The 14,703-nt window shown below is 44.7% G+C and overlaps 1 protein-coding gene across 1 annotated transcript; it reads right to left on the reverse strand.

Moving 5' to 3' along the window:
• Positions 1-9,516: 9,516 nt before the first annotated feature.
• Positions 9,517-14,371, reverse strand: LOC121443311 (cationic amino acid transporter 3). The gene is made up of 11 exons (XM_041645018.1): positions 14,002-14,371; positions 13,318-13,476; positions 12,957-13,134; positions 12,697-12,809; positions 12,356-12,578; positions 12,031-12,170; positions 11,845-11,947; positions 10,963-11,129; positions 10,352-10,518; positions 9,934-10,042; positions 9,517-9,816 (listed from the first exon to the last, which is right to left on the reverse strand). The coding sequence occupies exons 1-11, from the start codon at positions 14,369-14,371 to the stop codon at positions 9,686-9,688; spliced, it is 1,860 nt and encodes a 619-aa protein (XP_041500952.1). The 3' UTR covers positions 9,517-9,685.
• Positions 14,372-14,703: the final 332 nt, after the last annotated feature.

Raw genomic sequence — 14,703 nt, forward strand, 5'->3', positions numbered from 1 at the left:
TATAGAGAACTTAAGAAACTAGACTTTAAAATGCTAATTAACCCAATTAAAAAATGGGGCACTGAACTGAACAGAGAATTCTCAGCAGAGGAAGTTCAAATGGCCAAAAGACACTTAAAGTCGTGCTCAACTTCCTTAGCAATCAGGGAAATGCAAATCAAAACAACTTTGAGATATCATCTTACACCTGTCAGAATGGCTAAAGTCAAAAACACCAAGGATAACCTTTGCTGGAGAGGCTGTGGAGGAACGGGTACCCTCATCCATTGCTGGTGGGAATGCCATCTTGTGCAACCACTGTGGAAGTCAGTGTTTCGGTTTCTCAGGAAATTCGGGATCAACTTACCCCTGGACCCAGCAATACCACTCCTGGGAATATACCCAAGAGATGCTCTATCATATGACAAAAGCATTTGTTCAACTATGTTCATAGCAGTATTATTTGTAATAGCCAGAACCTGGAAACAACCTAGATGCCCTTCAATGGAAGAATGGATGAAGAAAGTATGGAATATATACACGCTAGAGTACTACGCTGCGGTAAAAAACAATGACTTCTCGAATTTTGCAGGCAAATGGATGGAAATAGAAAACACTATCCTGAGTGAGGTGTCCCAGACCCAAAAAGATGAACATGGGATGTACTCGCTCATAATTGGTTTCTAGCCATAAATTAGGGCCACGGAGTCTACAATAGGTGAACCTAAAGAAGCTAAGTAAGAAGGTGAACCCAAGGAAAAACATATAGTTATCCTCTTGGCTAAGGGAAGTAGACCCAATTGCCGGGGAGAAAATTAGGATTTTGGGGGTGGGGTGGGATGGGGGTAAGGGGAGATGGGGAGAGAAAAGGTAGAAGGGAAGGAGGGGGGACTTGGGGAACCAGGAGAATTGGGATAAAGGAAAGGTGGATAGGGGAGCACGGAACCACAATTCTTAGTTAAGGGAACCACTTTAGGGTGAGCAAGAGATTTGACCCTAGAGGGGCTCCCAAGTGCCCAACATGAGGTTCCCAGTTAGTTCCTTGGGTAGCTGAGGATTGGGAACCTGAAATGACCCTATCCGAGAGCAATACTGACGAATATCTTGCATATCATCATAGAACCTTCATCTGGTGATGGATGGAGACAGAGACAGAGACCCACACTGGAGCACTGGACTGAGCTCCCAAGGTCCCAATGAGGAGCAGAAGGAGGGAGAACATGAGCAAAGAAGTCGGGACCACGAGGCGTGCACCCACCCACTGAGACAGTGGAGCTGATCTACTGGGAGCTCACCAAGGCCAGCTGGACTGTGACTGAAAAAGCATGGGATAAAGCCAGACTCTCTGAACATGGCGAACAATGAGGGCTGATGAGACGCCAAGGACAATGGCACGGGGTTTTGATCCTACTTAATGTGCTGGCTTTGTGGAAGCCTAGCCAGTTTGGATGTTCACCTTCCTAGATATGGACGGAGGGGGGAGGACCTAGGACTTGCCACAGGGCAGGGAACCTGGACTGCTCTGTGGACTGGAGAGGGAGGGGGAGAGGAGTGGGGGGAGGGGTAGAAGGGTGGGAGGAGGGGGAGAAGGGTGGGAGGAGGGGGAGGGAGATGGGAGGCTGGGAGGAGGTGGAAACTTGTTTTTTGTTTATGTTTTCTTTCTTCTTTTCTTAATAAAAAAATTATTAAAAAAAAAATAAAAAAAAATAAAACCTTCATCTGCCTTTAATCCCAACACTTGGGAGGCAAAGGCAAGAGGATCTCAGTGAGTTCAAGGCCAATCTGGTCTACAAAGCAAGTTCCAGGACAGCCAGGACTACAGAGAGAAACCCTGTCTCGAAAAACCAAAAAGGAAAGAAAGGGGGTAGAAGGGAATGAAGAAAGAAAGAAAATAAAACCTTGCAAAGGGCAAAACTGAAAGAAAAACACAGACTAGAGAATGATTTTACAAAATATATATCAGGCAAAGTTAACATTTTTAATATAAAAAGAGCTCTTCAAATTAAAAAGGAGAACACCAAATGTTCTAGCAAATAACCAAAGGACATGGTCAGATAACTCTTAAACAGGAAGAATTAGAGCCAATAAAAACAAGAAGAGATATTCGACCTTACCAGCTAGCCATCATAATAGAAGGGCAAATTAAAGCTAGGTAAATATTTTCACTAAGCAGACTGACAAAGATTTAAAAAGATTAACAAAATCTCAAATTTAGTAAGATTGCAAAACAGACATGTTTCCTTTTGGTAAGAACACAAATTATAATTTTCTGGAAGGAAGATAGTTTGGCAATATGCACAAAAGTCTTTTATTGTGGGTCTAGGAAAGTGGCTCATGCCTATAATCCCAACACTCAGCCTGAGGCAGGAGGATCTGCTTGGGTTTGAGGACAGCCTGGGCTGAGTAAATTTCAGGACAGCTGTCTTAGGGTTTCTATAGCTGTGACAAAACACCCTGACTAGAAAGCAAGCTGGGGAGGAAAGGGTTTATTTGGTTTATACTTCAACATTGCTGTTCATCGCTGAAGGAAGTCAGGACAGGAAATCAAGCAGAGCAGAATCCTGGAGGCAGGAGCTGATGCAGAGGCCATGGAGGGATGCTGCTTAGTGGTTTGTTTTACATGGTTTGTTCAACCTTTCTTTTAGAACCCAGGACCATCAACCAGCCCAGGGATAGCACCACCCACTATGGGCGGGGCCCTCCCCCATTAATACTAATTAAGAAAATTCCCTACAGGCTTGCCTACCACACAGTCTTAGGGAGGCATTTTCTCAATTGAGACTCCCTCCTCTCAGGTGACTGTAACTTAGGTCAAGCTGACACAAAACCAGCCAGCACAACAGCTTAGGCTGGAGAATGAGACTGTGTCTCAAAAACTGAAAAGGGGAGCTGGGGACATGGTTCTTGTGCAAGCGTGAAGACCATTGTTTGGATCCACAGAGCCTACCAAATGCTGAGTGGATGTGGTGACCTGCCTTGGGAGACAGAAACTAGGGATCCCTAAAACAAGCTAGCTGGTACGACTAGCCATATTGCGAGCTCTGGGTTTGATTGAGAAACTGCCTCAGTGAATAAGGTAGAAGAACAGTAAAGGATGATCCCCGACATCAAGTTTGGGCCTTCGCCAGCATGCACACCCACATGCATTTCCACCTATGCTTGTGTGTGTGTCCACACACACTCAAAACATGCATGTGCAAATGCACATGAGAAAAGAAAAATAGGAAATAACTTTAAAAATTTAAAAACACATAAAAGGCCAGCAAACATGGTTCAGCAGGTAAAAGCATTGTTCTGCAAGCCTGGAAACCTGAGTTTAATCCCTAGAGCTGATATAAATGTGGAAGGAGAGAGCCATCTCCACAAACCGTCATCTGTCCTCCACGAGCACGCCGTGACATGAAAACTCACACAGGCTGCTTGTGCGCACAAGCAACAACAATAAGTAAAATGTTAGCCTTTTTTAAAAAAAATCAAAAATTTACATTTATGTTTGAATCAAAATGTCTGGAAGGATATTAGCAAAATGCCAACAGCTCTGTCATTGAGAAGCGGAATTTAGGAGCATTCTCTCTGTTTCTAGCTACCAAAAATCAAACCCTGGGTTCCATGCATGACAGGCAATCACTCTGCCACTGAGCTAGACCCTCAGGCTACCTTTCCTTTATATTTTTCTGTGGTCTTAGTCTCCCTACAATGAACAGCTGCTTTGTCATTAGAAGACAAAGTTAAGGTTAATGTTCATAAGAAAGAAAAACACACAGAAAGATGACATTTTTATCGGCTTGGCATATATTTTCCCCCAACAAAACAGGAGGCAACTCAAGAGTGGAGAGCAGGAGGGGATGATATGAAGAATGTGAACAAGGTAAGAACGAGTTGTTTAAGAGAGCGAGGTGAGGGCTGGAGAGATGGCTCAGTGGTTAAGAGCATTGCCTGCTCTTCCAGAGATCCTGAGTTCAATTCCCGGCAACCACATGGTGGCTCACAACCATCTGTAATGAGATCTGGTGCCCTCTTCTAGCCTGCAGACATATACACAGACAGAATATTGTATACATAATAAATAAATAAATAAATAAATAAATATTTTTTTAAAAAAAAAGAGAGAGCGAGGTGATTAAGAGCATGCAGGGCCTAGTCGTGAGTGATCCTCGTTAACCTTCCCAGTCACGGAAATGTCCTTAACAACTGGAGATCGGCACAGGTTAAAGTGCAGCTATGAATATTTGGATTCCTGCAGGGGTTGGAAGGGAAGCTGGAGCCTTGACTGGGGAGTTGGAGGCATTTGCAAAATAGCAATCGTGATAGTAATTCAGGAATTTAGGTGGGTAAGAAAGCAAGTGAAGAGGGAAAGAGAATGGTGTAAGGAGAGAGTGTGTGGGAGGGGTTAAAGAATTGGAGGCTTGGGGGCTGGAGAGATGGCTCAGTGGTTAAGAGCATTGCCTGCTCTTCCAAAGGTCCTGAGTTCAATTCCCAGCAACCACATGGTGGCTCACAACCATCTGTAAAGAGGTCTGGCGCCCTCTTCTGGCCTTCAGGCATACACACAGACAGAATATTGTATACATAATAAATAAATAAATATTTAAAAAAAGAATTGGAGGCTTCACGTGGTGTCAAAGAATTGCAGCGGGGTTACTTGAGCAAGTGAGCTGGGAAGCTAGGTGAGTTGTAGACGCAGCCCCGTTTGAATTAGTGATTGCTGAAGCCTAAATTCTGACGACTTCTGTAGGTTGCAGAGATTGAATCACCCTTCTTCCTGTCCCAACACTATCATTCGTGCATTTTTACTATTTGTCTAGAGGTCAAATGCACTGCGCATTGCACAACACTCCAGGCCGTTTCCACTTTGTAACTGACACATAATTATACGCACTTATGAGGTATAATGTAATCATTCAATGCGTAATGACCAAATCAGGGTAATTGGCACTTCCAGCTGCTCAAACAACTGCCATATCTCTTTTGTTTTAGACAGGGCCTCACTCAGGCTAGCCTTAAATTAGCAATCCTCCTGCCTTTATCTCCTGATGCTAAGATGTTAGATGTGTGCCACCAAGTCAGCAAGGTCAATCTACATTCCAGCTGGTAGCACTATTTGAACTCAGTAAGTTACAAAAAGAAATGAGACGGCATGAAGGTGGGAGATGTATGTGGGTACAGAAAGGGCAATTCGGGTATGTGAGTGGGTACAGAAGGGGCAATTCGGGTATGTAGGTGGATGCAGAAGGGGCAATTCGGGTATGTAGGTGGATGCAGAAGGGGCAAGTAGGGTATGTGAGTGGGTACAAAAGGGGGATATTTTCAAGATCTATTCCATATATGTATTAAATTGTCAAAGAATAAACAAAAAAATATTTTCAAATCTTTTTTTTTTCTAAAGTCAGGGTCTTACTTTGTAGTTCTGGCTAGTCCAGAACAGGCTACATAGACCAGGCTAGCCTCTAACTCATAGATTCACCTGTCCCTGCCTCCTGAGCACTGGATTTAAAGGCATACACCACCATAACCAGCTAAATCTTTTAAAAAAAGGGAAGAAAGAAAGGAAGGAAGGAAGGAAGGAAGGAAGGAAGGAACATATACACAACAAAGTTTTATTTAGGTGTAAAAGAAAAACAAAATCATTACATTTGCAAGAAAATGGATGCAGCTAAAAATTATGAAGAGAGAAAAGGGCAGACTCAGAAAGACAAACACTGCATGTTGTCTCTCATACACTGAACCTAAAATTAACCATTACTGCATATGCATATTGATATATGCGTGTTTGCAGGTCATGAAAACAGAAAGGTGATTAATGAGGGGAGGAAGAGAGCTAAAGAGAAGTGGGAAATAGTAATGGAATCCACATGACAGAGATGCAGAAGGTGGGGACTAACTGGGGCAAGAAAGGGAACTAGGAGAGGGAGGGGCATGAGGACAGTAGAAGAGGGGAATGAATGAGAGCGAAGTATGACACATACGTATAAAGATGCCATGATAAAACCCATTAGTTTATATGTTAACTTAAAAAAATAATTGAAAAAAACAAAATAACTTATCTATTGTAATGGTTTGACCTTCATTGTCAATATGACTGGGTTTGGAATCACCTGGGAGATACACTTCTGCACGTGTCTTTGCATGTGTCTGGAAACAAAGTTTCTAGAGAGATTGAACAGAGGATGAAAAATGAACCCTGAATGTGGACAGCACCATCACCTAGGCTGGGGTCTCCAACTGAATAAAAAGGGAAAGTAGAGAAATCCAGTTTCCTGGTTGGCACTGCAGACCAACTGTTCCTCTCATCATGCTTTCTCCTCATGATTAACATCTCTGCGAACTGTGAGGGAGAAAAAAAAAAAAACCTTTTCATTAAGTTGTCTTTTTGTCCAGCATTTGGTTACAGCAATGAAATAAATGGTAAAAACATTCCAAATCCTTTCTCGTGGCTTTTTGAGTTATATAATATGACCACCTTTAGTCATCATACTGTGTAATAGCATATCATTTCTACGGGTTGGGAGCCTTTGAATTCCTCTCTGCTAGTTCATCGAGTTGTTGGAAACTACAGTTACCCTAAAGTGCTATAGAACAGTAGGACTTCTTCCTATCTAAGTGTTGTTTGGGTATGATTATCCAACTCTCTCCGCCCCCTCCCACCCACACACTTCCTGCCACTCAGGATCTTGGAGTAGCCTTAGGAATCTGCTCTTTTTGTCTTCATTTTTCACTTTAAACCTTCAAAAATCCTAGGCTGTGGGCAACCTGAACTTTGAGCTTTCTCATCTCATTGCTTCTACACAAATTTCCCTCCCAGTTTCTGAACTGACACATTTTGTCCTTTTTGGTTTAAAGAGTGTTTCCCGTTGTCCAAGCAACCTCAAACTCCCTAGCCAAGAATGATGTAGAGCTCAGGGCCCTCCTGCCCCCACCCTCTAAAGGCTAAGATGACAAGCACACATACCACCAGATTTGGCTTATTGTACCTGTCATTTTTAAACCTCAGAAAAAGGGGCTGGAGAGATGGCTCAGAGGTTAAGAGCATTGCCTGCTCTTCCAAAGGTCCTGAGTTCAATTCCCAGCAACCACATGGTGGCTCACAACCATCTGTAATGAGGTCTGGTGCACTCTTCTGGCCTTCAGGCATATACACAAGACAATATTGTATGCATAATAAATAAATAAATATTTCAAAAAAAAAAAAAATAAACCTCAGAAAAAGCCTTGACTTTGCCAAACACGTCCCCAAACCACCTGAGTGAGGCCTCCTGTCAATATTCATGGTCATCAATACACACCTGTCTGGGGACACTTCTAATTTTCTCCTTTCTGTCTTTTTGTTTATTTAGGTCAATTTTATCCATCTCCTCAAGGAAATCAAGATGAGAGCATACCCAAAGCCATTTTCCACGCCATCTTCACGCCTAGTACCAGGCAGATTATTCACTGCGTTAGCTACATGAATATTTCCAACATATGGTACACAATTATTTTAGGCACCCCTTCTTCCATTTTAGGTAATGGTCAAAGTTTTTTTTTTAAATAATCATATTTGTCAGGTGGTGGTGGCGCACACATTTCACCCTGGCACCAGGAGGCAGAGGCAGGCAGAACTCTGTGAGTTCCAGGACAGCCTGGGCTACAGAGTAACTTCCAGGATAGCCAGGGCTTTTATACATAGAAACCTTGTCTCGAAAAAACCAACCAATGAATAAATAAAAGAATAAAATAAGTACATTTAGCTGAAGGGTGTGGCTCAGTCGATAGACCACTTGCCTAAACCACATGAGGCCCATGAACTTTAATAAGAAATTTTTATGTATGTGTTTTGCCCATTTGCATTTTTGTGCACAATGTGCGTGCCTGGTTGCTGCAAAAGCCAGAAGAGGGCATCCAAAAATGGACACCGTGTGGGTGCTGGGAATTGATCTTAGGTCCTCTGAAAGAGCAACCTGTGCTCCCTCCCAATCGCTAAACCATCAATCCAGCCCATATTTATTTTAATGTTTTTAATTGGAATACATTATATCACTCTCCCCTCAGCCACCCGCCATATCCCCTCACACTCTCAAGTTGAATGCCACTTTTTCTTTCGATTTTTTTTTGAGACAGGATTTCTCTGTGTAACAACCCTAGCTATACTGGAACTAGCTCTTGTAGTCCAGGCTGGCCTCGAACTCAGAGCTCCATCTGCCTCCCAGGCATGTGCTACCACCACACAACTGCTTTTTCTTTTTAGTAAGTGAGGATAAGGATCTTTTCTTGTATTGGTCATTTTTTTTTCTGGAAATGGCCTATCTAGTGCTCATATTTATCTCTCCATACATAAAGGAAATTATTCAACTTCTGCATTATCCCATTTTATTCTGGAACAATCTTTAGTTCCACAAGGCTTCTATCACATATGACCTGTGTTGATGACTTAAATCTGTCACCCTGATCTAGGCCTCTAGTTCAAGTTACTGGCTATTTTTACCTATGTGAAACTAAACCCACATGCATATTTATAAAGTCACCAGACCTGTGACTGAATTTCCTTCTGGCCTCAGTCTTTTGAACTTATGTGACTAGGGCACACCCGCCAAAATCCTGTTCTTTCATCTGTAAAACACAATTATATCTACTTTGTAGGCTTAATAACAAAATGAGATTTATGCAGAACTGGCATAAATACTCCATAAAAGGTAGCATTATCTCCCTGCCCTGGCTTCCCAGCTACACTGAAAATTCACCCTAAGTCCTGTGACTCACTATCCCTTCCTTACACACAGGCACCCCATCCAGAAGGGAAGTTCCCAGTTCCCTGGGGTGTACAAAGACATGCACGCATACATAACTATGTGCATGCTACTTCCAGTTCCACTACAACTGCAGTCAGGCCAAAGACTCTGTTTTCTCCTAATCTGATTGTTTCCCAGCTCACTGGCAATCACACCCTCCCTTCAGTCTACTTCTCAAGCCCTCAGGTCAAATGTGGTCCTTTTGTGCTTCCACACTCACCGGGCTAGTCCAATCGGTTCCTCACTAGATGGGGAGTTCCTTGAGATCAGAGTTTCACTGTTTTGTGTCACCAGCCCCCAGCACAGGGTCTACAATTTTACATATTTGTTGAGTAAGTGAATAAATGCATACTTTTTTTTATCTGAGTGGAGTTTTAAGCACTGATCTCCTACTGTTCTATGGCAAGCAGTTCCCTAGCACATATGAACCTTAAAAAAGGCCCTCTAGTGCCCACAGCTCCTATGAACTGTGTTGCCCAGGTAATGACTGGAGTCTGAGACTAATCCCACTCAAAGATGTGCAGTTGAAGACACTGGTCTGACTGTATAAGCCAGCCAGTGTTGAGACCAGAGTCCACGCCAACCCCAGAGAACATTGTGGCCACTAGAGAAAAAGACAGGACACTTCCTGGAGTCTCTCCAGCCTTAGAGTCAAACTGTATATCACCTCTAATTAGCAAAGAACAGGACAGTTTTTTTCCCAGTTTTTTTTAATAGCATTTTTTCCAAAGCCAGGAAACAGCTACAGAGACAATTTCAAAGTAGACAAGTAAACAAAAAGTAAAGGAGAAACAGAATAGACACATCCACTGTTCCACAATAAATAGAGCTCTATTTAGTATCCCCCACTAGTATCACAGGAGAGGCCCAGCTCTCCGTGGGGTCAAGAGTGCTCCCCATGATTGTGTAAGGGGCCTAGACAGCACTCAGGTATGATTAGGTCAAACTGTGTGAACACAGGAAGCGGTGAGATCAAGGTCTACAGTTCGGGCCCTTGGTCTGGGTAGGGTTTGATGATTCTTAACTTCTTCCACACTATGCTGGATTCCATAGCCAAAGTAGATAGCAAATCCTAGTAAGGAAAGACAACTGTAAGGTGGGGAAATGTAACCTGGAATGGTTTAATAGGTCTCCAACTGGAGATCAAGAGAGAAAGGAGCCGGTGTAGGACAGAGAAGCAGACACCTACCAACCAGCATCCAGATCCCAAATCGGGCCCAAGTGCCAGCTGTCATTTGCATCATCAGGTAAACATTCACAAAGATGCTCACCAGTGGGAGCAGAGGCAGACCAGGCACCTGCAAAACAAGATAGACATACAACACAAGGGTTCTTACCTTACTGGGGGCAGAGCAGGCTGAGTTCAACCCCTACTCTTCTCCTCATGGCCTGGATCCCAGAGGCTACTCATTTGCCACACATATTATTAGACTCCCCACATCCAGAACTTAAGAAAATGGAACCAGAAAGGAGGAACTAGAGAGCATCAGCAACGAGTCTGGCCTAAATAGTTATAACACCTACCTTCTTGTGTCCAATTAAAGAATATAAGATACAAGCCCCAATTGTCCCAAGATGGATTGGTCAGGGGAAGAGACATCATTTACCTTAAAGTGAAGGGGGGTGTTGCTCTGTGGCTGTTTCCGGATAACTCCAACAATTCCAAGAATGAGCCCCAGGATCAGCACAATCACTGTGACCCACACAGGGTCTCTAGAACTAAGTGGAGTTGTCCACCATTTCAGCACCAGGCAAAGAACAATCAGTAGTAGAGCTTCAAAAGTCAAGTGGAGAGGCATCAAAACCAACTCTTGTGGAATATGCAAAGATGCTAAGCCCTCCATTCCCAGAAGGGTTACCCTCTTGCTTGACCTCTCTCACCGAATGCTACCACATAATGTCCACCCTGTCAAGCTGGGCTCTCCAAACTTTCCCAAAAGAATAAAACCACTGCTTGGGACTGGTGATATGGCTCAGCAGTTAAGAGCACTTGTTGCTCTTCCAGAAGACCTCAGTTTGGTTCCCAGTACAATTTGGCAACTCACAATTGGCTATAACTCCAGTTCCAGGAGATCAGATGCCTTCTTCTGATCTATGTAGGTACCAGGCATACATACAGCACACAGACACTCATGCAGGCAAAATGCTCATACACATAAAAGTAAATAAATAGATAACAAACAAACAAAAGGAAAGGAAAGAAGAATCCACTGCTCACCAAGCAGTGAGGAGCAAACATAGACAACTCGGCCAGAAAGGGGGGTGGGGATGGAGCTGATTGGATAAAACAGGGCCTGGACAGTCAGCTTCTCTGCTTCAAGTGTCTTCTCCTCCTGCAATTCCACTTCCTCTTCACCATTCTTCATTTCCTGGTCTGGCTGATATCTGTGGCAAAAGTAAGAACCAATTTTAAGAGCATCTCCTAACAGTTCTCCGTATTTTTCCAGGTAGCTTCTTTATGGCCATTGAAGGTAGAAGCTTGGGCTGGGGAGATGACTCAGCCTGTAAAGGGTCTGGAGAGACGGCTTGGCAGTTAGTTAAAGGTGTTTACTTCTCTTCAGAGGACCTAAGTTTAGTTCCTAGTACTCTCATTGGGCAGATCAAGACCACCTATAGCTCTAGCTCCAAGGGATTCAATATCCTCTTCTGGCCCCCAAGGACACCAGATAGACAGACAGACAGACACAGAGAATTTATTTTTAAATATTCAAGTGTCTGCCACACAAGCATGATTATTGGACTTGAATTCAGATAGCTAGCACTCATTTAAAACCCAGGTGTCCTGTAACCCCAGTGCCAGGGGGTTGGAGCTAGGATTCCTGGAATTCCCATTAGTCAGCCAACTTTGCTAACCAGTGAGCTCCAGCTTCAATGAGAGACTCCATCTAAAGAAATACAGTGGAGAGGGATGTAGAGGGATGTGGATAGACACCTAACTCTGACTCATACACACACTTACATACACGGGGGATGGGGGTGGGAGAGAAGCTCTTTTGGACAGGACAAGATACCCACATTACTCAAGGAGAGTCAGGATGACAGAAGGCAGAGAAGGAATGAGCACCTCAGCCTTACCCAGAAACGCAAACGCAAGTCTTACCTGAGAATGAGAACACAGATGGAAACCAGGGAGTAAGCGAGCAGAGTCCCAATCGACATGAGGTCCACAAGATCAGCGAGCTCGAAGAGGAAGGCCATGAATGCTAAAATGGGAAGGCAGAAAGCGGTGAGAAGGAAGTAAAAGGAGCTGGTGAAACAATAAAAAGGGGTGTTTCTGTTTTGTTACCTGCGATAACACCAGATACCACAGTGGCCACAATGGGGGTGCGTGTGCCACTGTGTACCCTAGCAAGGACACGGAACAGGAGGCCATCTTCAGCCATTGCATAGATCACCCGAGGCATAGGAAACATAGAGCCCAAAAGGCTGAAAAAGACAATGCCTAATGAATCCAAGTGACAATAAGTTCACTAAGGTATCTGTTCTGAGCCTATGTGTTCATAGCATCTCCACCTCCCCTTCCAGCCCTCCTAAGGAACATTCTCTGGCACAAAATGGACATAACTGGGAACTACAGCCACTGAGGAAACAAATATTAAACACTGACCTACCTAGTGGAAAGAGCACAGAGGGAGCCAATAGCCACAAGGTAGCTGGCAGGATCCCAGCCAATGTAGGAAAATGCCTCAGGCAAAGGGCTCTCCGGCAGAAGCTGGTAGTAAGGCATCATGAGGGTAAGTGCCGAAGACACACCAAAATAAGCCAAAAAGCAGACAGACAGTGAGACCACGATACCCATAGGGATGGAGCGCTGTGGATTCTGAGCCTCTTCCCCTGTAAGAAAACACATGGCACAATGTTCTGAACCAGGGGAGTAGGCTCGGTCCCCTAGCACCCCTAGTCTGTATGATCACACACTGCATCCAAGGTGAGCCAGGAGGGTGTGACTGACCAGTGGTCGCAATACAGTCAAAACCAACGAAGGCATAGAAACAGGTAGCAGCGCCACGGAGCATCCCTTCCACGCCAAAAGGCATGAAACCTCCAGAGCCCATAGACTCGAAGCTAGAGTGCAAGAGGAACAGAAATGGTTAGAGTTTGTTCAGCTAAGCCTGTACCTTTTCTCTAAGGCATAGCTGCTTGTTGTCTCCCACTCCCATTCTGGATTCCCCTTCCTCCCCCATGAGGGTCCCAGCTTTGTGGGTCTCTAACCTACAAGTGTCATTGGGTCCACCCATGGTCAAGCAATAATCCTCTTTTGTGAGGCTCCAGTTCTTCGGGTCTCCCATAACGAAGCCAGAGATGAAGACAAACCCGAGAACCAAGAGGTTGGCCCCTGTGAACACTTTGGTAACCAGGGCTGATTCACTAGCCCCCATGGCCAACAATCCTGTGGAGAGAATTGTTCAGGATCCTGAGAGACTAAATCCTTCCTCCAAGTTTGCTTTTCCTGCCTCCGTGAGGCAGACTCCTTCCTTCCCAGCTTCCTTCCCTCCCCTTCCTTACCACTCCACACCCTCAAGCCCTTCCAGGCCCAACCCCGCCCATCATTCAACCCCGCCCCTTGCCTCACCAGTGAGCAGCAACACAAGGGCCAAAGCAAAGAAATCTGGATATTCTGCGAGAACACGGGGTACATGCAGTGAGATGGTCCCCTTCAGAGTCTCAGAGATGTGGTTCCCAATCAGATTGTCAAAAGCAGAGCTCCAAGCCCGGGCCACACTGGCTGTACCTGGTATAGCAATTGCATTTTGTACTATAATCCCAATACTCAGGAAAATGATGAGGTCAAGTTCCCTCCGACCTACACAGGCTCACACTGATCCTCACCATTATTACCCATCTTACCCTGGGGGGAGGGAGGTGACAGGTCTCTACTTAACTTAGCCTGGCCTTGAACTCAACAAATTTAGGACCCTCCCACTTCAGCCTCCTGAGTACTGGGATCACGGGTGCACACCAACACAACCAGCTCCTGCTATTAATTTTTAAAGCCCAAACCAGTATCTTAATGAATGAACACCAAACAAAGGTATACAATTGTTCTTCACCTTCAACCCCCCCTTCATCAATCCCCCCCACACCCCTACAAATAAAAATATAAAGTAAACATCTAGAAGTATTTCGATACTAGGAAAAATAATGAAAAGTTCGGCTTCACTATTCCACTCAGATTTCTGGATCTATAATCCCTTCGCTACTTGGATAGTCACCCACTCCAACCCCCCCCCCATCGCACCCCAAGCATCTATCTCACCAATGACGTAGGAGAGGATGAGGTTCCAGCCGGTGGTGAAGGCCCAGAGTTCACCGACAGTAACATAACTGTAGAGATATGCAGAACCAGAGCGGGGGACCCGGGCACCAAACTCAGCATAGCACAGTCCAGCCAACACAGAAGAAAAAGCAGCCACCAAAAAGCAGATCACAATGGATGGCCCTGCTTTATCTTTGGCCACCTCACCAGCCAGGACATACACACCTGCACCCAATGTGCTGCCCACACCCAGGGCCACTAAGTCGAGGGTGGTTAGGCATCTGGCAAGGCGGGTGTCGCCCATGCCTGGCTCCAACATGCGTCTACGCACCAGCTTTTGACCGAATCTTCTAAGTGCCTGCCACAGCATTCTGGCTGGCATTGAAGAGGATGCTAGGTTCTGGTGAAAAAAACAAGACAAAAGCCCTTTAATGGGTCTCATTATCCCTAAGCTCAGAAAGTGAATTACAAAGCCCACTCCACTACAGGGACAAAGGAAGGTAGGTGTGCGGGGAGCGAGCCACTTTACCTCTAACATCCAATTCTTCATAGGCAAATAGGAATTACAATAATAATGCAAGTAGGAATTACAGTATCTCTGAGGCTGGTGAACTCATTGCGCAGAAGAGGCAAGTGAAAACCCTTTGTAGCACAGTGGTTGGCCTCTAGTAAGTGCTTGGACACTATGTTTCTTCCTTTTCT

The sequence above is a fragment of the Microtus oregoni genome, unplaced genomic scaffold (genome assembly GCF_018167655.1).
Source record: "Microtus oregoni isolate MIOR12 unplaced genomic scaffold, Mior012 000104F_ref0000108, whole genome shotgun sequence".
Taxonomy (NCBI): domain Eukaryota; kingdom Metazoa; phylum Chordata; class Mammalia; order Rodentia; family Cricetidae; genus Microtus; species Microtus oregoni.

What these genes read in the sequence shown, in the direction of transcription:
- LOC121443311 (XM_041645018.1), bottom strand. Translation starts at nt 14,371, where the DNA reads ATGCTGTGGCAGGCACTTAGAAGATTCGGTCAAAAGCTGGTGCGTAGA. An exon ending in CCTTGTGTTGCTGCTCACTG is followed by an intron (nt 13,135 to 13,317) that starts GTGAGGCAAGGG and finishes TTCTCTCCACAG; the next exon opens with GATTGTTGGCCATGGGGGCT. An exon ending in ACACCCCCCTTCACTTTAAG is followed by an intron (nt 10,043 to 10,351) that starts GTAAATGATGTC and finishes CTTGTTTTGCAG; the next exon opens with GTGCCTGGTCTGCCTCTGCT.